Below are 25,822 nucleotides of genomic sequence, written 5' to 3'. Positions count from 1 at the left end.
GTATATATCCACTTGGCTAATAAGAAAATGCTTCTCCCTGCAGCCTGGGCCTTGGCTAGTTAAGGGGTGGGAGGGAGGGGGAGACCGAGTTAGTCTTCATTGTGTCCACCAGCTCCTCCAATTCTCCCTTATACTCGCACTCCCCCCCTCCCTCGTAGGCAGCCCAGCCCAGTCCCCCAACCCCCTTTCTTACATTCCGGGGGGGTGGAGGGAGGGGGGCACTGTTCCGGGAGCTCAGGGGAGCCCCCGTGTGTCTAGAAGGCCTCTCCCCACCCCCACCCCGTGTGAGTTTGTACTGCAAAGCTCCTTGGCATCCTCGCCTGGGTTGGGTGTTGGGGAGCTCAAATAGCAGCTACAAACTGGCTGGAGGCCAGGGGCCGTCTATTTAAAAGCGCCTGCTCCACCGGAGCCCGTAGTCTCTTTGGAAACTTCTGCCGGGGAAAAGAGCTAGGAAAGGGGCAAATCGGTGTGGGATTTTTTTTCTCTTTTCTTGCTCCTTTTAATTACCCCTCTTCCGTTTGCACCCTTCTTCGAGCTTCACGGAGAACCTGCAAATTTCGAAGAGGTGGTGGCAGAGTGGGAGCAAAGAGGTGTTAGGCTTTGGGATTTGGGCCTTTTTTTTTTTTTTTAAATTTCTTGATTTCGACATTTTCCCCCACTCTCGCGGCCACCGCAGCCGCCTCTTACCTGTTCCCCGGCAGCCGCGCGCTGCAGGCAGCTGCAGGTTAGAAAGGAGCAGGGTGCATTTTAGACTTTAAACAAAATTTTTGCAGACAGCCCCATTTTTCTCCCCCCCACCCCCTTCTCCACAGCCTCCGAGCTCATTATTCCGGTGGTTGCTTTGGGGTGAACAATTTTTGGCTTTTTCCTCCCTGTAATTCTGAGCGGGTCTGGCTGGGGGGGTTGTTTCTCCGGCTTTCACTCCCTCCGCGTGCACCTGGCGCGGCTCTTTTCCCCCCAACCTGTTGCAAGTCCTTTAATCCTTGCAGTTGGGACTTGCCGGCAGGCACCTCAGTCCCCCATCTCTCCCTACGTTTTGCAATTGTCTGGGCGAGGGCACCTGCTCTACCTGCCAGAAAAAAAATTTTTTTAATTTCTCCGGGCGCCCTCTTGGCCCCTCTCTCCCTACTTGCTCGCTCTCGTGTCCCGCCCCAAGGTAAAGAGGAAGACTCGGAGAAGATGGTGCTCACCGCGGTCCTCCTGCTGCTGGCCTCCTGTGCGGGGCCGGCCCAGGGCCTGGGCTCCTTCGTGCACTGCGAGCCCTGTGACGAGAAAGCCCTCTCCATGTGCCCCCCCAGCCCCCTGGGCTGCGAGCTGGTCAAAGAGCCGGGCTGCGGTTGCTGCATGACTTGCGCCCTGGCGGAGGGGCAGTCGTGCGGCGTCTACACTGAGCGCTGCGCCCAGGGGCTGCGCTGCCTCCCCCGGCAGGACGAGGAGAAGCCGCTGCACGCCCTGCTGCACGGCCGTGGGGTTTGCCTCAACGAAAAGAGCTACCGCGAGCAAGCCAAGATCGGTGAGCGCGCTCAGTGTGCCAGTCAGTTACGCGGCGCACGGCCGGGGGACACAGGGGAGGCTGGCCCCGCGCGCTTGGGCCAGCAAGTGGCTTGGAGCCGGAGTGTAGCCCGGGAGGAGGGCGGGGAGGGTCCTTGCACCTCGGAATTAGAGCCTGACGGATCCAGCTACCCCGGGCGGCTTTCTTACCCGTGTCTCTCGCAGCTTTCGCTCCTTCTCCTCGCCCCTACCCCCACCCTTCCCCACCCACCTCCTCCCCCTCCTTCTGAATACTGGCTCTGAGAGCATTCGGTCTCCAGGTCCAAGCCCCTAGGTACTCAATTTCTAGTCTCAGAAGGTGCGTGTTCCTGTATCAGCTCCCTCCTCCACGCACGTACCCACCTACCCAATACGGGTTTGTTTTTTTTCTAAACTTGAAAAAAAAAAAATCTCTTTGTTAAAATATTGCTTCAATTGGGAACCCAGAGAGAGAAGCGTTACCGGTCTTCTGCGGTGATTCCACCTTTGTCCCTTCCAGCCCCTGCCCCTGCCCCCTACCAGTCCGTCCTGGCGTTTCTTCCCCTCTCTCCCTACACCCACTCGCGCGCGCACACACGCGCAGAAACGCTTGAAAGCTAACGCCTTTCGGGGGGGGGGGGGCTTTTATGCCCCTCCCACGTGCACACCCATCGCTCTTGACTCGGTGTGATTGTTTGTGGTATAGCGTAAAACATCTTAAAATGCCAAATACCTTTTTTCCTTCCGGGAAGGATAAAATTACTTTAGCTCGCTCGGCGGCGGTGGGGAGGTGGGGGGGGGGGCCCTGAGAGGAATAGGACAGGATTTCTGTTCCCCTGTTGAGTGTTGGTCCCTGAATCTAATTCCTTTTTCCCCGCCCCAGTTCAGATTTTACCTAGGAAGAAAGGTGGATATAGGGGCAAGAAGGGATATAGAACTCAGACATCGCAACTTCTCCGCCAGTGCTAATCTCACCCCCCACCCCCCACCACCTCAGTCTTTCAAACTGGATCACAAGTGGGTGTGGTGTAAATGCTAGAGGGGCCCTGGAAACACAGAATGCAAAATCAACTGGGCGGAGACCGAAAAGCCGCGCTCCGGGAGCCTCCCCGCCGCCTCCAAGTAGCCCCGCCCCCGAGTGGCCCCGCCCCCAAATTCTCTGCGTCTGGAGTCGAAGGGTTTTAAAAAGTTAACAGAGCTGCTTGTTCCGATCAGAACAGTTCTGCCCCCCCTCCTTCCTTAGAATGTGGCTCCTTTTGGATTTACCTGATCTTACTTTTTTTTTTTTAAGCCTAATGAGTTCTACACGAAAATCTGGGCTCTGAAACGTCAATCTGGTTATTAATCCTCCCCAAAAGGGCTTAAGACTTAGCTAAATAGTGTTTGTTCTCTGTAGTTTCCCACTGGAGCGAAGCCCTTTTTTCCCTCCCATCCCGTCCATTAGGGCACCCCAATATGAGTTTTCGCAACTACAAACTGCACACTATCGCGGGGGGTAAGAGTGCGTCAGCGCTTGCGAAGCGGCAGGAGAACTTTCCTGGGTTCAGCCTGGATTCCCCGCAAAGCTTGCAGGGTTTGCCTGTCGCCCTCAGCCGCCCCCCACTTTTCGAGAGGCAGTGGTCCTCCAGACTGCAGCCTGCCAAAAAGGAGCAGAGTGCAACGCGCAGGCCCCGGAGGCCCTAGAGGCCGGTTTGTGGAGTTATTTTTATTAAGCGCCACTTTTCGAAGGCGGTCCTGGCCGCTCTCATCTTCGGGGATGTGGATTTGGAAGAGCTTAGCACGGCGCGGTGGCGAAGGGGGGCGGGGAGGCGGGGGGAGGGGGGGGACTGGGTTAGGGGGACGGGTGGAGAAAAGGCATGAATCGGTTTCCTGACTTGGAAGCGAGCGCTCTGGGTAATAATCCGGTCACATCGAAAGTATGCAAGGTATCACTCAGCCGCATTCTGGCCCCGCTTTTATTTGCCCAACCGTGTGGTTGCTGTGATGTGGTTGGTGTGAGGGTGTGCGCGCAAGGCGCGCGCACGCGCGCGCAATTGCTTGGAAGAGCAAATTGGCGCATCATCCAACTTTCCAGTTCAACGTAACACACACACACACACACACACACACACACACACACGGGTTTTTTGTCCCAAGCAAGATGCCCTTTAGACTTCTCTGCCAACCATTCTTCAACCCCCACCTTCAAGGTGCCTCCCATCCCCACCCGGGACTTTCTTGGGACTCCACGCCGCCTTTGGCAGGTGCCTGACCAACCATTGTTGCAGGATGGCAACAGGAGCTGACCCCTTCCTCCCGGAAGATAGTATGGTAGTGGGCGCTCCTGGCTCGAGCCTTTCAACTCGAAAACTGTTGAGTGGGTGCCCCAAAAGTTGGAGACGGCGCAGAGAGGGTTCATAAAGAGAAGGAAATGAACAGAGAGAGGGAGGAGAGTGTCAGCTCCCTTGACCAAAAAATCTGCTCCTCAACACCCTACTACCATGTCTCCTTACCAAAGTCATCAGTGAGAAGTTGGCTTTGCCTCTCTCTCCTGCGGTTGCCATACAGATAGAGAGGATATGCATATATAGGCGCACACCTAAGTCAAAAGATATATGCATAAAGGAAGAAAGATATGGATATAGATACATATCTTTTTTTGACCAAAAGAAACAGTGCGTTTCCAGAATCCAAAACGGGGAGCTGAGGAGAGCGAGTTGGCAGGCAGCCAAAGCTGCTGGGAGGAAGAGCTGAGGGCGGGCGGGCCCAGACTGGTGTTTTGCTGGGCGCGTTGCTAAGCAACGCGAGAGCAAGTCTGCTCTGCCGGGGAATTGGGTGCTGAGAGCGCACTGGGCCCTGCATTTTATTTTGGCCAGTTCTGGGGCAGAGATAGATATAGAAACAGAGAGCAGTGTGTGTGAAGCTGGAGGGAGGCGGGAGACGGGAGTTATTTATTGATCCAAGCTCAATAAATATGGGTGAGCTGGATCCAGCCAAGGAAGCACAGGGCTTTGCTTGGGCATTGTTTGGAGAAGGACCCTTGTGGCTTTCTGGGCAGGAGGGCGAAATACATACTTGCCCCGTTCTGGGAGATCTCTCCTGAGCGCATGAGACATTACAGGGAGAAATGGGTTCTGAGTTTCAGTTCTGTCGTTGAGAAATAAGAAAGAGAGGACAAATAGTATGATCTGGGAAAGAAAAAATATTACCGAAGTAAAAATAAATTCCGTCTTTGCTTCTCTGAGATGTTTGGCGTCCATCACCCTGGCATCCTCTCCAAGCCTGGCCCAAATGCCGTGTAGAAGTCAAGCCCTGGAGTTAGGTTTATTGGCCAGATTTGTGTCTCCGTTGAACAAGATCATGGAAAACCAAAGGAGCCAAATTCCTTTCCCACCCGCACACCCTCCCTTTGAAATAAGCCTTTGAGAGGCTGGCTGTGTCCTGAGCCAACCAAAGTGGGAGCCGGGAAGATGAGAGATGGTGCTTTTAACTTGACTTTTCTTGCCTCCCGCCCCCTCTTTCTGCTGTGTCAGCTTAGACTGGAAGGGCACGGACAGTTGGCCACAGTGAGAGCTCATTTTCTTACCGTATTTCTCTTTTCTTCTCCCTTCCTCTCACTACCCCCCCTCCTTCCCCTAGCTCCACGGCATTCCTTGGGGACTTGGATTTTAAGTTGGAGCAGCTGCCAGTCAGTGCTGGGGCTTGGGTTGGATTTGAGCAGACAGGTGGGTTTGCAGCTGCAGAGGGAGGACCAGGCTGACCTAGGAGGCAGAGGTCACTATGAGGGTTACAGCAAAGGGCATGGGAGCGGGAATCCCAACAGAAGCTCTGGGCCCCTTAATAAGGGGTGGCGGGGGCAGGGGAAGGGGAGATGGCTAGCAGGAAAGGAAGGTGATTTTTATCTGTAGTTTTTACTTTGTATCTGAGCAATGCCTTTGAAGCTTTGGGTTATTTAATGCATAGAACATAGAAACTTCGGAGAAGGGATGTGCACATTCCAAGCCCACTGCACCCAGAAACTGGAAGAACTCCATAAACAGACCAGGTACCAGTGAGGGACCAACAGGGAGCAGAAGTGAAGGCGGAGGGTGGAGGGAAGTTGGATGTGGTGAAAGATGAGGAGGCAATTTGGAGGGGTTTTGTCTGAGTTTTTGTTTTGCATTTTTACTATGCTGATCCAAAAGTTTCAGTCCCCAGAGAGCATCCTTAAATGGCAATCTGGATGTGTTTTCCAAAACAATGAGATTTATTGCATATTTGCAAAAATAAATAAGGAAATAAACAAAGAAGCTGGTTCTAAGCTTCTACCCCCCATTGCCCCATATCCAGAAGATCTCCCACTTGTGTTTCCGGTTCCATTTCTTTCCATGATTTCTATTATGATGCCTTTTATATATACATATATCTAAATCCAGAGGAGCTACTGAAAACCTCAGTGAGAGACAAAGTGTCTTTTTTTACCTGGCCACTTGGCTCAGCTCTGTCCTAGTGTCTCCCCAGGAATGGTCTAGGTGTTGACCCAAGAGTGTTAATGCTGGAGAGAACCCCGAGATCGTAGCACTCAAAGTGATGGTTTTACAGATGAGAACACTGAGGTGGAGGGTACAGAGTCACTTGTCAGTTGGGCTCTTGCTGGGGCCCTGCCTAACGTGCCGCAAGGCCTTCAGCAAATATGGCACAATACTTGTCTTCCTATAGTAGGGGTTGTGAAGACGAACTGGGGGAGAGTGCTGTCTTTTAAGGGAAGAAGTGACGTTGCCTCAAAGTGGAGAACACAACACCCTTTCTATTTTCAACACACTCTGTTGCCTCTCTTCTCCTCCATAGTCTTGGAAGCAAGACTGGCCTAGGCCAGTTGTTTAGTGAGGGATGGCGACAAGGAGGCTGGAAGGGGACAGTGCTGAGCCCAGACTTTGGGTCCATGGACTCAGCTGGCTTTGCTGAACCGCAGGGAGCTCTCTCCTGATGTGGGAAGGCAGGCAGGCCCTCACTGGCCCACCGTGCAGAAGGAGAACATGGCCCAGAAGCAGCCAGCTTCCCATGGCAACCAGCCACCACCAGCACAGGCCTTTCATGGAGGCAGGCAAGCAGGATGAGGAGACCCGAGCTCCAGGGGGTAGGAGGGGGAAGAGAAAACCACTGCCCCCAAGAGTCGCTAAGGAAGAGAGCAAGAAAATCACGGGGTTTGTGAACACAGGCAGGGATATCGGCCATCCTTCCAAAGAAGAAGGGAGACAGGCCTCCTGATTACAGCTGGGGGCTTCAGATGGATCTGAGGAATGGCAGAGAGAATTCGTAAGAATCTGAAGGAGAAGGCATATAGGTTAAGGTCCTCTTCCCAATGGGTTAGACCTGCCAGGTGCACCCCAGTGGAGTTACATATAAAGAGATTAGTTCCCTCATTTGTCATCCCTCCACCTCAACCTTCAGACATGGGCCTTCCCTTGCCGAAACCTGAGGCAAGACCCAGACCAAATTTGTACTCAGAACCTGGCGACCTTCAACCTCTGCTGGTCCCCACAGATGAGTTGGGCCGTAGTTATCCTGAACCATTCGGGTTGTACCATCACAGCTGAGCTGACTGGTCTCCACGTTCTGTCACCCCACTGAAGAGGACCCTCGTCCCAGACCCTTAAGAGCAGCACTGGCCAGTTGAAATCCAATACAAGCCACACATGTAATTTCAAATTTTCTAGTCACACGTTTTTTTAAAAAGGCAAAAAGAAACAGGTGAAATTCATCTTAACCATACTATTTTAATTCCATGTTTCCAAGATATTATCATATCTACATACACACAAGCAGTTACAATGAGATATTTTACATTCTTTCTTCCATATGCAGTCTTTGAAATCTGAGGTGTCGTTTGCATTTACAGCATGTCTGAATTTGGACACGAACTTTGCATTAAAAATACTGTATATTTAAGTTTCTGTATATTTAAGTTTCGTACAATTTACAGTTGAGGAACTGGATTCATACACCTGAGTCCTTCCAGACACACTCAGAAAGTTTCCAATAACCACCCTGAGTATTAGTTTTTAAATTTAAATTAATTTCAATGAAATAATTTTTCTTTGAGTTGGGGGCAGAGGGAGAAGGAGAGAGAGAATCTTAAGCAGGATCCACATCACGTGGGAGCCTGACTCGGGGCTCCATCCCAGGACCCTGACATCATGACCTGAGCCAAAATCAAGAGTTGGACGCTCAGCAGACTGACCCACCCAGGCTCCCCTAAATGAAATAAATCTTTAAATTCAACCCCACTAGCCACATTTCAAGCTTGAACGGCCACATGTGGCTAATAGCCTACCCAACTGGAAAGTATAGATGCCACCAGCAAGTGCCCCTGCCCCCAACCTGAGAAGGGAAGTAACGTCTCCGTTCTCCCCTCCTGCCCCAAAGAGTCCAAAAGGAAGAGTCTGAATCTGGATTGCCAGATACCACAGGACTCTTGTTTGACACCCAGCAGCTCTCTTTTCTTAGGGGGACTGGGGAGGCTGCTCCCTGCCACCCCCTTCTGGTCATCCAGGACCATTCTCGGGGAAGGTGGTTGCCTAATTGTAATGTTCTGAATGGACTGCGGTGAGTCATGAGTGGAAGTGTAGCCAGGTCAGAGAAATGGCCAAGTGCTTCCTCTCCCTCTCCTCTGAATGGCTGCTTTACACCCAGCCCCTCCATTCCCTTCTGATTAGATAGGAACGTTTCCGCTGAACGTGCTCTACCTTCCCCAGTTCTAGAGAAACCCAGCCAGAGACAATCATCTAGGACGTTGTACTTAAATGTGCATTTCTCATGTGTGTAAATGTATCACCACCTGTCTCCCAGAGATCAAGAAATCATGTACTGGAGTCCCCAGCCTCCACCCTCCTTTGGCCGTAGGGGAGAAAGTTGAGGGGGATCCTTTCTGTACCTCTGTTCCCAAGACAGTGAGAGATGTATGAGTGAGACCCCAGCCTTTGATCCTGGGGGAGTGTCACCAACTTGACAGCAGCTATCTATGCCATCAAGGGAAGCTGGTCACCTCTTCTCTCTGCATCTTTTGGAAGGAAACCTGGTGCCTTGATACACCATGAAGGAATGCCTTTAGACAGGGGATGCTTCGGAGGGAGTTCTCCCGGTGAGGACTGGTTGCTCTCGCCTGGGGCTGGCAGTCACACTTTCTGGCAGTCCGACTCTTCTGACTGTTCACCCACCAGGCTATCTGGTGTCTCTATTTCTCTGTTTAGGATAGAGATGTTACATACCCACATTGGCCAACTTCGTATTAGTCTAGAGCATGTAAGTCCCTTAGTTTTCCTGGACTGAAACGGAGTGAGGGCTGGAAAGGATCTCAGCAGGGTAAGCCCATGGTTCTCCTTGTCTAGTCACTGAGGCTCTGAACCTGCTCCCCGTCTCTGCCATTCACCCCAAGTGAAATTGCTCCTCCAGTGTCTTTTTGCAACTGTTCCTTAGGATCACGGTTGTTTGGGTTTGTTTTCCTCTTGAAAAGACAGCGCTCCTTTCCTTCTCAGCCCGTAATTCATGTTAAAAAGAGCCCAGAACATGCACGTCTGTTACTGACCGCAGAGGAAAAGAAAACAGTGTCTTCCAAGAGAGATCGGGGCAAGGCAGACACTGGCCAGGAATGGAACGGCTAGGAGGAGGTACACTGTAGTTCCCCTGGAAGGCTCAGCAGCCCCTCCCTATGCCTGCACTCTTTATGCAAAGGCACACACGGTGTCATTGATTCATTTGGCATACACAGCTGGGAAACGGTCAGACTTCAGGAGACTGAAACACACCTCACAGTTTTTTAAACAGTGAGCGGCTGATCCATCATTCCCCGTAAGCTTCATGTCCTAGCAGAAAGCTGGAGGATGGAGGTTGGCGGGGAAACGGGGCAAAGTGGGGAGGGGGTGCAAAGCATCTAGCCACAGCCTGGCGTGGATCAGTGCCCTCTGACCAGCTGTCCGATGGGACTCTCTACAGGGAGGAAAATGCCCTCTATCTGCTCTGCCAGCGCAGCAGCCACTCTCCACTGTGGTCATGGGTCCCTGAAAAGTGGATAGAGCAACTGGGGAGCTAAATTTGTAACTTGATTTAATATTTATTCATTTAAGTGGCCACATGTGGCTAGTGAGCACTGTCATGGATAGCACAACCTTAGATCAAAGAAGCCCTGGAAACCCAGGGGAGCCCCCGCTTGTTCCCATCCCCCGAGACATGTTCCTCTGCTTCTTGGCTACCTCTGCAGCAGCTACAAGCTTACAGGCCAGAGCATGAGCGAGGTGACCTCTCGAGGCATCCACGGAACTGTGGCGCGCCCGAGTTTATGTTACAGGCGCGCTTCTAGACCCACTTCTCTTTACCGCTCCAGGAAATCTGTGCATCTCCCCATTTAAAGATTATGTACTGAACACCGTACAAAGGAGAGAAAAAGATAGATGACAAAGCTCCACCCTTAAGAAGTTTACTGTTTAAATTCCACCGCAGGAGTCAGAATGAAAGCTGGAGGAAACCCAGCTCCCCTTTTCATTCCTTGTAGAGAGATTCTGGGCAAACGCATCTTGTCTCCTGGCTAGAAAAAGAGACTTTCCTCTCCCCAGGTCCAGGTGGCCTGGCATTCCTCCTGAGCTGTGAATTCTGAGTACGCCTTGGTTTCTTCAATTTCCGTAAGCAACATCGCAGTATCTGGGCCACCCCGAGTTCTCTGGAGTTCAATGATGAGGTTAAGATAGAGTGGGAAACTACCACGAGTCCTGGACCAGGCGTTCATGGTGCTAGGGAATGACTAAGAGTCCCAGGATGGAGGGTTAGACAGCAGGGGGCAGCAAGGTCCCCAACATCGCTCCAGTGCAACGCCAGACTGGAGAGCAGGATGCTATCAGAAGGCTTCTTAAGAGCATGTGCCTGCGTCTGCTGGCGTGCCAGCCGGCCCCTGCGAGAGAGCTTGAGTGGGAAACAGGCATGGTATGCTCTGGTGTGAGTGGTGCTGCCCACCCTAGGAGGTCTCCGGGTCCATAGCAGCAGGGCCTACAACCAGACACCCTCTGTGTTTGCTGGGACAAGGAGATGGCTTAGTCCCCAAGCAGGTGTTTGCGTTGCCAGAGGAAGGGCTGTGTACCTGTGTGTGCCTCCGTGGAGGCTGGCACAGCAGCGTGACCTGGGAGTGCCTTATGAATGAAGGAGGGGCTGAGCTGGCCACCCCGACATGGCAGGGGCAGGGGCCATCAGAGAGCTGGCTGGAAGGCAGACCAGACTCAGAACCCACCTGAAAGGCAACCATCAGGACAATGTGGTAGCCCTCGCTTCCGTGGTCTTCGGATGAGATCACGAAATTCACAGGCCATGCCTCTGCTACCCATGGAGGAGGGAACAAGGCTGAGCATTCCACATTTCCATCTGCTGCAGAATCCTTTCAAAATGACATCTAGAGATGGGAAGGGGGGGACCCCAGACAGGTCTCTCTTCTACCCCAGATTACTTTTCAGCTACAGATGAGAGAAGGAGCATGGGGCTAGGCACAGGTCTTCCTTGTCCCCCGCTTGAGCCTCCAGCTCTCATACCTTTGTGGTATGAGAGCCACATACCTTGTATGTGGGTTTTTCTAGTCCTCACCCGTCCATCCCCCCGACTCCTGAAATGCGTGCTGCAGATACACAGAAGGAGAGGACTGGGGTAGCTGTCAGAGAAGTTGGGGAGGGCAGCACCTAAGTCCCAGATCTGAAAATTGCTTGCAGTCCCCAGAAACCAGCGCTGGGGACATGTTGCATGGCCATCAGTCTACTCCGCCATCTACTGGCCATGAGAGGTATTGGCCTGCTTGTGGAACACCCTCCAGAGCCTCATGCACTCAAAACTTCCCTTGCTGTTCAAGGGCAGGGCAACTTCACCAGGAAGTCCTCCCTTTCATCCACCTAAATCCCCTCTGCAACCTTGGTCCATTTTCTCTCGATGAAAGATCACAGGAGCCACCTGTCTACATGTGCCTGCTTGTCTTATCTAAAACGTAAACCCTGCCCAAACTGAAAGCCTATTTATGAATTGGCCAGGAAGCTGCTGAGTAGGGCTCGCAGGCTCTGGCATTCCAATGCTGGTCTTACTTTCCAGCCTTTTAATCTCCGTAGCTCTGCCTGGGGTTTTGCTACATTTCTGTGGTCTCTGCAGCCTGCAGGGGACCACAAAACCCTGATGAGTATCTTTGCTACTCCACTGTCCTGCTCTCTGTGTAACAGGTCCCACGGGGTCACGTAGCACCAAAACCGGGAGGCACATGAAAACTTTAAGCCTGACCAGAAGCAGCCAAAAAGCCTGTGAACTAGGGAGGGCATGCCCTCAGGAACCCTACCTCTGCGACCCTAGGGAAGGAAAGAGGGTTTGCAGAAGTGCTTTGAGTTCCTTAAGGAACATACAAGAACCTACGGGAATCAGCATTGTTTTCCAATATCAACATGTGCTTAGCCCCAAGGCCATACTTGAACACTTTCAGAGAAAAGACTAAGGTCAAAGAAATTTGCTCCCAAGTTCACTGAACCCCTGTGAACAGCCCCATCCTCCCAGGAAGAGTGAATCAAGGTTAAAGGCAGCTCACAGCATTTCTTAGGAAAGGTCCTAGAAGAGGGAGGGTCTTGAGAAGAGCTGTCAGTACACGGTGTGCAGTGAGCCAGCATGCCTCCCTCCACGTCCACTAAGGCCAGAGAGAGAAGCCCCGTGAAAGGTGGCATCACGTCTGGTGGAGGAGGGCATGACACCTTCTGACCAGATGTCTTTAAGAACTAGAAAGAGTACTCCGAGACACATTCATGTCCTTGTTCCTGCTGGGACACAGGGAGATGGACCTAACGGTCTAGTGGAAGGATTCCAGGAGCTGGTACTGTCTGCCACTGAAAGTAAGCACCTTCCTGGGATCTCCCTGTGGAAGAGGGAACCCCTAGAGCCCAGCCATGGAGGTGCCCGTGAGACCAATTTACGGGCCCTCCAGCCTAGCTGAAGCAGCCTCTAGAGTTGCCGTCCAGCCCTCTCCCAGGTGCTGGTCAGCCCCGGACCTCCCACCCGTCTTCCCTCACTTCATCTGCTTACAGTCTCGATTAGGGAAAGGGCGTGACCATGCACCCCCAGAATGCCCCCCCCCCACCTTTCAGTGGCAACCATCTCTTGTCCTCTCTCCTACCAGTGGCCAACCGCTTTTTCAGGGTCAGGATGTTTGGTGATGCCCAGAGAGGTTGAGTGAAGCATCTCCGATCACCCAGCAAGATAGGCTCAGCCACCCTTCTGAGCCTCAGTCGGCTTTTCCTCTCCACGCACCTCTCCCCAAGACCTGAGCCTCGGATTTGGGCGTATGTACTAGATCACAGAGCCCTAGTCTTTCGGTTTGTCCAGCGTCCCCCAAGCAGGCTCTGCTCCCCCCTGCACGCCACCCCATGCTAGCTTGTCCCACAATGAAGGAAAGTTGCTTTACTCCAAACATCCCTCCTTTAGCTCACCCTAGAAGGCTCTCCTCTGCCTGCCAGGCACATCGCCGCCGTGCTGTGAACAATCACAGCAGGTTTGTAGAGTCGTAACACAGAGTCAAGCCAAGGTGGGAAGAGGGACAGAAAGACCAAAAGTGGGGGATGGGGACCTGGCACTGAATTTTGCTCAGAGAAAGCCCGCCCATTGCTTTCCTGTTTGCTCTCTCCCCATCATCTCCCTCTCCAGTGACTACTTCCCGTCCTCCTCTGTGGAGAAAGATCCAAAATCAGCTAACCACCCAAAACACTGCAGACCTCTGGAGGCTTCTTCAGGGCAGGGAACGCCTCTGCCAGAGCCTTAAAGACCGGATACCTATTCAATTAAGTTTGACAAATCCCAAGCCAAGAGACAAACAGGTGCTCAGGGGTTTCCTGCCACCTGCCGTCCGGACCTGGTTAGGCCAGGTCCCCACACATCTCCCTTAACCCACACCTGGCACTTCCCCTGGAGAGAGGGTTCCTGCCCCTGGGGGCACAAAACAGTGTCTTCTCACCAAGATCCTCCTTCCCTGTGCATCTCTTCTCCCTGCTTCCTTGGATCCCTCTCCTTCTATTCTCCATTCCAGGACCTTGTCACCGTGGTTCCTGGAGAGCCCGGTGACAGTGAGGCGGGTGGAGGAGACGATTTTCCTTCATCTCATCCGAGTTATTCGGGGTCACTCCAGAGCCCTATTCTTCTCTTTCTAAAATGTGAAAACAAAAGAGGCTGTGAAGATAGGCCGCCACACCCCTGCCTGGCCCACTTACACCCAGTCTCACTGTGGGCATCCTGGCCACATCCTGCCCACCTGGGAAGAGCGGTGGAGCCCTCCTCACTCTGGGTCTGCCGAGGCCGGCGGGGTCAAGGAGCCGAGAAGAGAAAGGGAGCCCCAGAGAAGGGAGCCCGTGAGATAAGAACGTACTGGAAGTCTGTGGATGGAGAAAAGGCCAGGGGCTGGAATCATCAGATCAACAAATAAATGAACAAAGTCCTACTTCTTTAAAGGTCATAAGTCAGCTAAGTATAGACTGTCACCGAGTCTGTCCTATATATAACTGCTCTAGTCCCAGCCAGCTGTCCGCCTCTCTTGGCCTGGAGCTGAATTATGTTCAGCCACCCAGGGCCCAGAACACAGACCCAGCCCTGAGCCAGAGCAGGGCCTTGGGGTTCCAGGTCCCCCACCCACCCGCACTGCACCCCTGCAGGCCCCCCATGTCCGGCTCTCTCAGGTCCCCTCCTCGCCGTGATGCTCCCCACCACCCTGCTAGTCTGGACCCCAAGGACCCTCCTGCTCCTGGTTTCCCAAAATCTGTTGCAACAGCCCTGGAAGCATGAAGACCCCACTTGGGGATAGACTTCACCTCCTGTCCATGCTGGGCTGTCACCTCTCTCCCTCCATCAGCCTGCATCTCCACCTGGTGCCTTTCTGGGCCACCCCAGCCACTGCCCAGCTACCTAGCCAGCCCCTCGGTGAACAAGACCCTCACCAGTGCCTGAGCGCCCCCAGGGGCTCCTTCCCTCCCATGAGCCCCTTCCTGCCCCCAGCATGTCCTCTCCCTCCTGTCCGACCCGCCCTCGTTGATCAGCCTGGTCTTTTCAACCCCGCCAAGTCTTCCTAGATTTGCTCCACTAGACTCCAATCCTGCGACCAACGTCCCAGCTCTTGGACGAGCGCTGACTCTTTCATCCTCCTTCTGCTTTCCCCCGGTCAGGGAAGCTCCTGGAGGACAGACACCCTCCGAGCCTCAGGCTCTGCCCTTATGGCTCTGCCCCAGAGACTGACCCTCTGCCTCCTTCCCCTGCAGAGAGAGACTCCCGTGAGCACGAGGAACCGACCACCTCCGAGATGGCAGAGGAGACCTACTCGCCCAAGATCTTCCGGCCCAAGCATACCCGCATCTCCGAGCTGAAGGCTGAGGCCGTGAAGAAGGACCGCAGAAAGAAGCTGACCCAGTCCAAGTTTGTGGGGGGCGCTGAGAACACTGCGCATCCCCGGGTCATCTCTGCCCCTGAGATGAGACAAGAATCTGAGCAGGTGAGTCTCGCGGACTCTGCAGGCTTTGCACACTTCCTACACCCAGGGAGCGTGACAGGTACGAAGAGGAGAAATCTTTGGGAGTGACTAGTTGGAACAAAATTCTCCATATATCCTCTTGGCCCCCAGTGCCCTGGGCCATGCATTCTGCATGGAGAGATGCTTTCCTCAGCTCCTGCCACATCTCTCACCCCCACCGTCTTCACACAGGGCCCCTGCCGTAGACACATGGAAGCTTCCCTGCAGGAGCTCAAAGCCAGCCCCCGCATGGTGCCTCGCGCTGTGTACCTGCCCAACTGTGACCGCAAAGGATTCTACAAGAGAAAGCAGGTATGCCCCGTCCCATGCGCCCAAGTTCAGAGGGCTCCTGAAAGCGGCACTTGCCAGAAAACCTTTTGCTCTCAATGCTTACGGTTTCTGTCATTAACAATAGTGTTTCCGGAACCCCCAATATCCACGCGAGTACCCCCACTCAGAACTTTCCCCACTCCCTCCTGTACTGTAGTCTCCTTCCGTTTTAGTGATCCCCCTCGCTAACGTGAATTCCTTAAAAAGGAAACTTTATATCACTGTCATTCACATGCTATGTATACTGTTTTCTGATGAGCACACGCATAAACACGTACACCGAGATAAGGACTGCAAAGCAAATGTTCAGAGGTAGCTAATCATTTACGTCCCATTCACAGCCAGGCTACCCTTTGGGCAGCACTGCTGTTGGTTAAACCAGTAATACTTAGTATAGTATTAGTATTAGTATTAGTATTAGTATTAGTACACTTAGTATTAGTATAGTATTAGTAATGCTAATATCTTAGGCCAGTGGTTCTCCCTGTTCCTGGAGCATCAGAACCACCTGGAAAGCTTATCAAAACACTGGTTGCTGAGTCCCACTCTGAGACTTCTGCGTTTCTAACAATTTCCCTCCCAGGTGGCCCTGATGCTCCCTATGGGTTCCCTTCATCTAAGTTGGGGGCCAAGAGCCAGACGCCCTTGAGTCAATTGTTGGCCTTCCCCCTTCTGAGCTTCGTCCTCCTTACCTAGTTATTTAATGTCTCTGCCTTGAGTCTCTCGTGCAGAATGATAATTGTACCTGCGGTCCTTATGCAATTTTGACGGATTAGGGAATTAATCTTTATAAAGCACTTACAGGCTGTACTCTGCAGGAAGTGTTAAGTAGTGTCTGGTACTGTAGAAATGATGCACCATCACCATTATCATCATCAGATCACGTAGCCCTATGGAGAATCCCAAGTTGGAGACCCTGGATGGGGGACAGAAAGGAGATTGTAAGAGCTAGCCATTGGCAGACTGTCTAAGTGAGCATTCCCCCCGGGGCCATCCCCCCGTGCAGGGCGCATACCAGAACCCTGAGGGTTGGGACACGGAAGATAAGGAGCAGGGCCAGAACAAGGACCAGGCAGGAGCAGAGCCCCCGACCCCGGGCACGGGGGCAGCGGGGAAGCGCCATCCTCACTGCCTATCGCTCTCCCCACCCCAGTGCAAGCCTTCCCGTGGCCGCAAACGTGGCATCTGCTGGTGCGTGGACAAGTACGGAATGAAGCTGCCAGGCATGGAGTATGTCGATGGGGACTTTCAGTGCCACACCTTCGACAGCAGCAACGTTGAGTGACGCGTCCCCTCCCTGTCCTTCCCTCACCCCTCCCACCCCCAGCCCCGACTCCAGCCAGCAGCTCCCTCCACCCCAGGACGCCACTCATTTCATCTCATTTAAGGGGAAAAGAAAAAAAAATACATATATCTATCTATTTGAGGAAACTGAGGACCTCGGAATCTCTAGCAAGGTCTCAACTTTCAAACCGGCAACAGCGGAGAAGCAAACAGCTAAGGAGACCCACCCCCGCCCCGCCCCCCCCCAAAATAGTTTTCTTTTTGAGGCAAGTTGAATGGACAGGGAGGGGAGGGGAGGAGGAACACGAGAGAGAGAAGGGAAGAAAGTGGACGTGTAGAGGAGAGGGGGGGACAAACTGAGTTCCGAAGAAGGAAAGAAGAATGTGGAGAGGAAGGAAAGATCCCCGGGACCAGGGCTGGACCCACCTGTTGTGTCCAGCCCTGGCCTGAGCTGGGACACGTATGGGCACTGGAAGGTACGGCCCCAGGTGTGGCACTCAATGGCACCCTTGGGCGTTTTCCCGTCTGGATTAGTCACAGGGGAGAAAGGAAACCACCTGTCTCCACCTCCAGCCAGCAGGTTGCATGGCTTGACCCTGCCCCCGCTCCCCTGTCCCCCAGCAGAGGGTTCTCCCTCCCCCAAACTTGTGAAAACTAAAATGCATTCCATTCCTCTCAAAACAAAGCAAATGACTAACCGAGTGCTGTTAGATAGATAGGTGTTCCGGAACAGAATCACAAAGTCTGTGTGCGTACTCCAGTCCCGGTGCGGACTTTGGGAAAGCAGTACGCGCCCCGAATGGAGAGACTGCTCTTCCAAGGGGACTAGACCATGCCGACACGGGTGCTTTCAGCCCCTCGTGGCACTCCATTCACTACCAGCATGGCCTCTCTGGGGGAGGATAGGCTGAAATCAAGGCGGCCTCGTACAGACTTCTCTACGAGGCTCCATATAGTCATATGTAAGGTATATACGTCTATGTTCTTTCTTTTTTGCTTTCTTCTTTCCTTTCCTTGAAAGGTTTGCATTAACTCTTCAAAGTAGTTCCTCGGGGGACTCTGAGGAGCTTCCTCATTCTGGGAAAACCAAGAAAACCCCTATTCTTCTAACACACCCCGTAACTGCTGTTTTTGCCAGCCTCCCAGCAGCGGCAGACGCAAGCCCTCGGCGGGCCACGGTGTTGGACGCCTTCACGATCTCCCGGGTGCAGGTGCGTCCATGGGAGGCACCCAGCCAGGTAGATGAGGGCTGTCCGTGGGGCGCCCCTGCAGCCCCAGCCCCTCTCGAGTTAGCCTTTAGACCCTCCGGAAGTCGCTGGCTCTGGGCCCTGCACCAAAGGAACACATCAGGTCCAAGTTTGACCCACGGGTCCTGCCCAGCCTTTTCCTTTCAAAGGGGCAGAACCTGCATTTTGAAGCCAGCAGAGCAGGAGAGAGACTGAAATGAGAAATGGCAGCAGGCGGGTTGGAAGTGAACGGATTTAAATACAGGGAAATGGAAAAGCGATTGTGCCGGCCAGAGAAGAAGGAGCGGAGGGGCGAAGAGGGGAGAACTGCCCCCTTCCAGCTTTCGAGCCAAGCAGCAGAAGGGGGGACAAAGCCAAGAGCACCTTCCCGGGTCCCCGCCCTCTAAGCTCTTTGGGATTCCAGAGGACAGAAAGAGGAGAATAGGGGTGCAGTTCCTCAGAGAGAAATGAGGTAGGTTCTAGAACCTAGCCGCTGGCCAGGAGCAAGGATCAGCAAAGGCCAGCTGTGCCTTTGAAGGGACAAGACCGTGCCCTCGGACGGCCACCTTCTCCCTCTAAGGAAGGACTGGGGCCAGAGCCTTTCAAGCTCCTCATCCCCCCCAGGCCAGTGCAGGCTTTCTCCCTGGAGTGGAGGATGGAAGAAAGGCCCAGGACGAAGGGAGGCCTCAAGGGTGCTGGCATGTGGCCGCCAGATTCTGAACCAGGAGAATTCCCGTTCCTGCTGACTTCCTCAACAAATCAGCAACCTCAGGGCTGTCCTCAGAGGCTGGAGCTAGCCCACCAGGGAAGGGGGCTTGGACTCTGGCAAAGGAGACTCCTCCTCGCTGTGAACACGGCTCTCTCTGCTCTATGCTGATGGTGTGACGCCGTGGAGACCACTTCAACACCGAACTCGGGGCCATGAGGAGGGACAGCAGACAAGCAAATAGATTTCAGCTGGTGGGAAGCTTGCAGCTACGGAACTTGTATGGGGGGGTCTCCTGCCGCTGCCACCACCACCCCCCACCCCCCGGACAGGACAGTTGGCTGGGACAAGAGAGATGGTCGCTTGTCATAGGACAAAGGGCCCGATGGGGCTGGCAGCCGCCAGGACTTACTTGACCTGCTGCGTCCATGTGCCCCATCTCTCTGCACAACTCTCCCCAAACCCCTGACTCACATTTCTGTGTCTTAGGCCAGTATTGTAAACCTTTCCCACTTCACTCTTCTGTTTGCCCATTCTTTCTGTGGATCTCGAACAGTCCTCTAACTGGGATCTGCCAAGTGGATACTGGGGTGCCATTCCCCCTAAGAAAAGACTGAGCCAGGAATTGCATACCCTACCCCACACCCCTCCCAAGACCCGGACCTGTTCCTGAGAGGGGCTCTCTCCTTCCCCCCCTGCTATTTACTGGACTCCGAATGGGTGTCTGCCCCTTCCTTCGGCTCCTTGCCAGCAGCCACAAGGCGGGGAAGAGTATGGCCTGGTTTAAGTCCACCAGTGTCTTCGGGTGTCCAGAGTTCATGCTGACTCCCCCAAACCTGTGAGTTCAGCGCTTGCAATGACTCTGCTCAGCTAGCCATGCCCTAGAGGATGCTGGACCTTCATGACAGACGAGACTAACCTCCCAAGAGGGAGGCCTGGCTTCGGAGGGAGTCACGGAGGAACATGGAGCATCCCCGGGGCAGGGCGGGTGGGGAGGCTGGTGGGAAACGCTGAGAGCTGGGATCCCAAGCAAGGGTCTTCTTGACTCCAGGCCTTAGGCTCTGGAGTTTTCTGTGGCCTCAAGACTAAATGTTGCCCCACCCACCCAGCAGTAGGCCTCTTCCCATCGCCCTTTGACTCAGGCCTCACTCCAGGAGGAGATGATTACCTGTCATTCCTACTGCTGCCAGATGATGGAGGAGGGCCTCGTCAGGACTGACCCTCCTTCTCCCACAGCTTCCCTACCCGCCTGGGCAGAGGAGGGCATGCAGGATGGAAGAGACTGTAAGGTTTCTCAGACAGCCAGGCCTGGACAGACAGGCCTGGAGACATTCAAACCCCCTCAGCCCAACAGGGGAGGGCAGGAGGCCCGGGAGGCCCCATGTGGTCTACCTCCTGTCTCCTCACCCATTTTCCCATCACCGTCTCAGTGGTCTCCACGGTAATCCTGCAGGGTCAGCCTCCCCTGGGGAGGTGGGCCCCACCTCAGCTCGCGGGCTACCTAGCTTGTGGGCGGCCACATGCCTACCGCACCCCTCTCCAGGGGGCCCAGGGCTGCCCCCCTCCACCTGTTCAGCTCCCACTGCCCCCCCCCCCAGAGGGCTGCGCTGCAGGTTGGAACTTTAGAGGGACGTGGGCCAAGGAGAAGCATGCCTTGGGCTCGAAGAGGACATTTTTAGAGAAAGGAGGCTAAGTTTTGAGAAGTGGTGGCAAAGGGGTTGGGGACTTGCCAGCCAGCCCCCTGGGCATTGTACTGTCTTTATTTTTAAAACCACTAAAGTGCAAGACGTATGCACTTTTCTCCACTTTTTTTTTTTTCTCCTAGGTTTTTGATTCTTTTTATAAACATACTTTCTTGGTTTTCTAATGGAGTTACCGTTTAGCCATTGTCACTCTTCTTCTCTAACTCCTCTCTCTGGACAGGGAAAGGGAAGGTGAGGAGAGTCGGCCTCCTGCGCGCCCCTCCTCCCCAGCTTCTCTGGTCCCCCACCACCACCCTGAGTCTCAAATCTCCCACCGCCGCCGCCCGCCCGCCGTCACCACCACACAGTAGCCCACACGGATAGACAGTTGTCAGACAAGATTCCTTCAGATTCCGAGTTGCCTACCGGTTTTTTTTATTTCTTTTTTGAAGACAGCAATAACCACCACACATATTACTGTAGCTCTCTAGTCTTACGTACGTACATATCATAGCTCTATTCTATCTCCCTTTGTTTTGTTTTAAACTTTTTTTTTTTAAATAAATGCTCATAATCTTTACTGGTGAAAAAGGATGAAAAAATAAATTGACAAATAAAACCAGTTTGTGGGGAAAAAAAAAAAAGCAGAAAAAAAAAAAAAAATCACCTGAATGCAGAGGGGCCCGCCTCCTGTCTAGCATTTTGTACCTGAGGAAATAAAAAAAAAAAAAAAGCCAGAGGATCTCACGTTTTATTAAAAAAGTGAAGATTGCTGTATACTATTTATTCAACGTATAATTTATGTTACTCCTTGATCTTTGTCTTTTGTCATGACAAAGCATTTATTTAATAAAGTTATGCATTCAGTTAGCCTGCGTCAGCGTCCTCCGAGGGCCCAGGGAAGGCAGGTGAAGCGCGAGAGGCACGCGGGGGTCAACTCAGGCCACACGCCAGAGGGGCAAGGAGAACAGGCCAGGCAGAGGCAAGACCGAGGGGAACCCCCAGACCAGGCCTCCCGTGCAAACCTGGGTGCCCCCCTCTCCATGCGTTCAAAATAGTTCAGGGAGTTAACATACACACTGTGCTTAGGGCAGCGAGGGGCCGATGCATGCTCCGCGCCTGCTTTCTCTACCATGCCTCACACCTGAATCTCAGCCCTTGCCGCTCAGTCAAGTGGCCTTAATCTACCCTTTTGCCTGCCCGTGATGAGTCTCTTTTCCTTGGAGAGGATTTTCAGGAAGGCGTTTCTAGAATGTGCCTCAGTGGCTTCTTCTACTGCCTCCGAAGATCTTAACTCCTGGGAACCTCTGGCCAAGGTGAACCCTAGCTCCTGCTTCTACCCAGCCCCTGGCCGCCTGCCCAGTGAGGAAGAAAGCTGTAAAACAGTTAGCGACTCTTTCACCTTCCTGCTGTTGTACTACGTTCTGCCTTTCCTTCCTCCTGGGCGCCTTCTTTCCAAACTCCACGTGCCCCCTTCATGTGTGGGGCGCACGGCAGCACACTGCCCTTTATGCCTCCCCCACGACCCCTACAGCACCCCAAAGGGCCTCATCAGTCATCGGGCCCAGTCATCAGGCCCAGCACAGAGACGGAGTCGGCGGCGTCCCTGTTCTGCCCGGCCCAAACCCAGGACCCCGCCCCATCCGAGGCATGTGGCCAGTGGAGGAATTGGGGGCAGCCCAGCCTGGCAAGGGGTTGGCCCGTCACTGGGCATGCATGCTTCTGAGGGGTCACTGAAACCCTTCCCTGAGACCCTTCAGCCATGCCGTCCTTCAGCCAGCGCCCAGCAGGAAAGGCAAAGATGGCGTGGGCCCCTTGACCTTGCACTAGGAGGTACACGAAAGGATCTGGAGTCTTCTCACTTCCCTTTACAGGGGGGTCGATGCGGGGGCTCAGGAAGAACGGCGTTCAGGAAGGCTATGCTGGTCCAGCCACCTGGCACCGCCTGCGCCAGGACTGTCCCTGGCCTCTCCATCAGCAGCTCACTCTACCATCACCCACATCCTGTTGGGGAGGGGGATGGGTGGGGGCAAACCAGGCATCTTCTCTGCGTGGCTCCCCCGTAGGGCCCCCCCTCAGCCAGGCCCACTCTACGATGCTCCTCAGCTGTCCCCGGGGCCTCCTCTCGGCCCTGCAGCCCTCGTCTTCAAACTCCCTGCTCACCCACAGGTCATTTAGGCAGCTCCTGGCTGCCCCACCCCCGTCCCACCCCACACAACTCCGGGGTCCTCGGAACAACCCACACAGCACCCTGGTGATCAGACACTCACAGGGTCTTGGTGACCCAGGGGGACTGGGCGGGCACCTGCAGGCTGTTCATATGCCACCATCTGCCAGGACCACCACGCCGCCCCCCCCCCCCCCCCGCCCCAGCATGCCAAGCTGTCCAAAACCAAATTCCAGAGACACGGCTCATTACGGTCTTGACTTCACCAGTCTGGCCTCCATCCCCTCAAAGCTCAGAAGCCACACGCTGAGCCCCAGGGCTCCCAGGGAGAATCTGAACACCCCACTCTCTCACTCTGACCATAGTCTATATTACAGCAAGAAACCAGACAGGCTCTGCGACGTCAGCATTTCACTGATGGGAGAATGAGACTTTGGTCTCCCCATTCTATTTTCCAAAGCTTCAAGCCTCTCTGGCTTTAGGGAACTAAGGAGATGAGACCCAGGGCTCCACTGTTACCTCCGCCTATCTGGGTCTCTCCTGCCCTGCACACCTCAACTCCGCAGAAGCCTCACCAGCCAACGCTGGCACTCCCGCACAGCCCTGCTGAGCCCCGATGGAGAAAGTCCCACCACGGTGTGGCTGACACCATCCCGGAACCCTCAAGCTCCAAATCCTGCCTGGGGAACCTGCAAGAGTTGTGTCGCTCCCACATCCCCTCCTCTCTGCAACACCTTCTCCTTCTCATGCTTCTCCCCATCCTGCCTTCTCCTGATCAGAGAAAAGCAAGTGAGAAAGTGAGAATGTCCCACCTTCCCATCCAAACCTCTACGGAGTTAGCCAGAAAGCCACCACCCTGTTCCCCTTTCCTGAACCCGTCTTCCTGTTTCCAAAGCACAGCCCTTCCCACCTGTTGCTCCCGCCCTTCTCCAACAAATCCCCTCTCCCGCTGCGTGGGCCACAGAGAGGGAGTGAAGGGGGCACATAGGAACAGCATCTTGTGGAGAGAACCAATGGGTCTTGTTCATGAACCTGGATGTCAGCATGAGGGTGACGGGAAAGTCGAGTGCGTCTTCTCCACCCAGGGGGCCCCACGCAAATGCAGTTCAGTGTGACCAAAACTGAACTCATCTTGTACACTCAGGTACCTTACCTATTTTATCTTACATCTTACAGATTACAAGTTCAAAAACAAGAGCAACGTTTGAACTCATCACTTTTCCTCCTAAACTCTCCCTCTCTTCTCTCCCATATCCCTCCTCGCCTTCTGGTTGTGATCCCCAAGATCCCCAAGAATGGTTCCAGCATCCTCCCGGCCACTGTAGCCTGACCCTTAGTCTCATTGCTGACTCCTCATTTACGTCCTACGTCCAGCAAGTCCCCAGGTCCCAGGAATCAGCTACCGCATCGAAAACTCTACCATCTGACCTTGCTCCCCACTTTCCCTGCCTAGGCCAAGTCACCCTCCCTTCTCATCTGGGTTACTGCTATTCCTTCTTACCAGGACCTCCTTGCCAGATAGCACAGTAGGAGTTCACTTTCTTTTTTTTTTTCCTTAAGATTGTATTTATTCATTTTGACAGAGAGAGATCACAAGTAGGCAGAGAGGCAGGCGGGGGGGGGGGGGGGGGGGGGGAAGCAGGCTCCCCCCACCCCCGAGCAAAGAGCTCGATACGGGACTCGATCCCAGGACCCCAAGACCATGACCCGATCCAAAGGTAGAGGCCCAACCCACTGAGCCATCTAGGAGTTCACTTTCTAAAACACAGATCCAATCAGCCCATCCTCTGCTTAAATGCTTTCCTTTCAGTCCGAAGTTGAAATCTCTTGGCAAGACCCTCAAAATCCTTCCTGATGAGCTCTCCTCTGGCTTCTTCTCCAGCTGCTCCCTTACCCACACCCTCCTTCTATCACAGGGAGCCTCAAGCCCACGTGTGGCTTGTCCTCTCTATGCCTGAACTCCACCTTCCCCTCCACACACACACACACATACACACACACACACCCCAAATCTTCCCCTGTGTCCCTACTTCCTCCCTACCACTGTCTTTGCACCCACTATGAGACAATATCTGTGCAGATAATTCCTCCTAAGGGCACCTGGGCACACCTCCGTCTCCTGATCAGGGAGGACTCCCATGGCTGTTTCAATCCACCACAGTATCAGCCCTTCAGGACGGGGACCAAATCTACTTCATCTTCACATCCAAAACCCAAACACGGAACCTGGGATGCAGGACTAACCCCACTGAGACAAAGCAAGTCTTTGAAGTAGGAAGTAGAAATTAACCCAATTAAAGATGAGGCAAAAGAGACTCAGAGCTTAGGAATGTGTCCAAAGTCACCTAAGTCATGAGTCATGTAGTCCAAAGTCTGTTCAAAGACCGCCCACTCCCAGGCGCATGCTCTCACCTACCCTGGGGGACATTACTCAAGGTGGTCCCTGCAAGCGGTGACCCTTCAGATTCAGAGCGCTTAAGAACAGGGCCAGCTTCCTAGGCATGCAGCCCATGCGGTCACACAAGCCCTGTGCTTGGCTCAAAGCTCTGCTGTCGCTGTCCTGAAATTCTTAATAATTTCTGAACAAGGGGCTCTGAAGTTGCCCTGAATTCTACAAATTGGGTCACCGAGAAATTGGGTGATTCCACGCATTAGAATTGCCCAGAGGGCATGCTTCGATGCAGTCCCAGAAGCCCTCCCAAGCCTCTAGCTCAGGCAGTCTGCGGCAACGGGTCCCCTGCTCCTGCGAGTTTAACAAGCACCCACAATGGGCCTCCTGGGCCACCCCTTAAGCAAAAGGACCCTCTGCGGGCCAGCGTCAAATCATCTGCAGTTCACCATGCTGCCCCACGGTGGCAGTATAGCCCCAGTGTGTGTCAAGAGCAGCCAGTTCCGGAAGGCCCCAGCCAGCTTGACAACCTCAGGATCCCTGCCCAGCCATCTTCCCACTTGGATGCAGTATTTTCCCTCTGCAAAGGTTTCTAGGGCATACTATCCATCAGTCAGTGGGGTTCCTGTAGCTAGAACCACAGCAGAGCTGCTGCTGGCACTCCCATAAAATCCTCCTTTTCAGAGGGTTTAGAGGACAGGGAGGCTCTGGGCAAGTGGACATGGAAATGGGCAGGGAAGCTGCTACGTGCTCAGAAGCACTCTGCAAAAATATTACAGAGCTGACCCGAGTCAGCAACCTTGGGGCATGGCGGCTGGTGCAGTGCTCACTCAGGCACCAGCTGCGTGATAATCCCTCCCATTTTATAAGGTCCTCTAGTTTGCAGAGCCTATGCCCATCCACGGTCTCACATTGTTATCACCCTGCTATTTGAGGCTGAGACCATGCCCATTAGACAGATGAGGAAAACTGAGTCTCAGATAAGGCGAGTGATATAGCTCTGGGGCAATAATGCAGCGTGGGAC

The 25,822-nt window shown here is 53.8% G+C and overlaps 1 protein-coding gene across 1 annotated transcript; it reads left to right on the top strand.

Annotated features, from left to right (window-relative positions):
- Positions 1-402: 402 nt before the first annotated feature.
- IGFBP5 (insulin like growth factor binding protein 5) lies at positions 403-20,976 on the top strand. The gene is made up of 4 exons (XM_032354746.1): positions 403-1,513; positions 14,766-14,995; positions 15,206-15,325; positions 16,497-20,976. The coding sequence occupies exons 1-4, from the start codon at positions 1,180-1,182 to the stop codon at positions 16,626-16,628; spliced, it is 816 nt and encodes a 271-aa protein (XP_032210637.1). The 5' UTR covers positions 403-1,179; the 3' UTR covers positions 16,629-20,976.
- Positions 20,977-25,822: the final 4,846 nt, after the last annotated feature.

This window comes from Mustela erminea, chromosome 8 (genome assembly GCF_009829155.1).
Source record: "Mustela erminea isolate mMusErm1 chromosome 8, mMusErm1.Pri, whole genome shotgun sequence".
Taxonomy (NCBI): Eukaryota; Metazoa; Chordata; class Mammalia; order Carnivora; family Mustelidae; genus Mustela; species Mustela erminea.
The sequence above is the reverse complement of the archived record's forward strand: the minus strand, read 5'-3'. Positions and strand labels throughout refer to the sequence as shown.

Coding starts and splice junctions, on each gene's coding strand:
- IGFBP5 (XM_032354746.1), top strand. CDS start 1,180: ATGGTGCTCACCGCGGTCCTCCTGCTGCTGGCCTCCTGTGCGGGGCCG. Junction 1,514..14,765: donor CCGCGAGCAAGCCAAGATCG/GTGAGCGCGCTC, acceptor CTTCCCCTGCAG/AGAGAGACTCCCGTGAGCAC. Junction 15,326..16,496: donor GATTCTACAAGAGAAAGCAG/GTATGCCCCGTC, acceptor TCCCCACCCCAG/TGCAAGCCTTCCCGTGGCCG.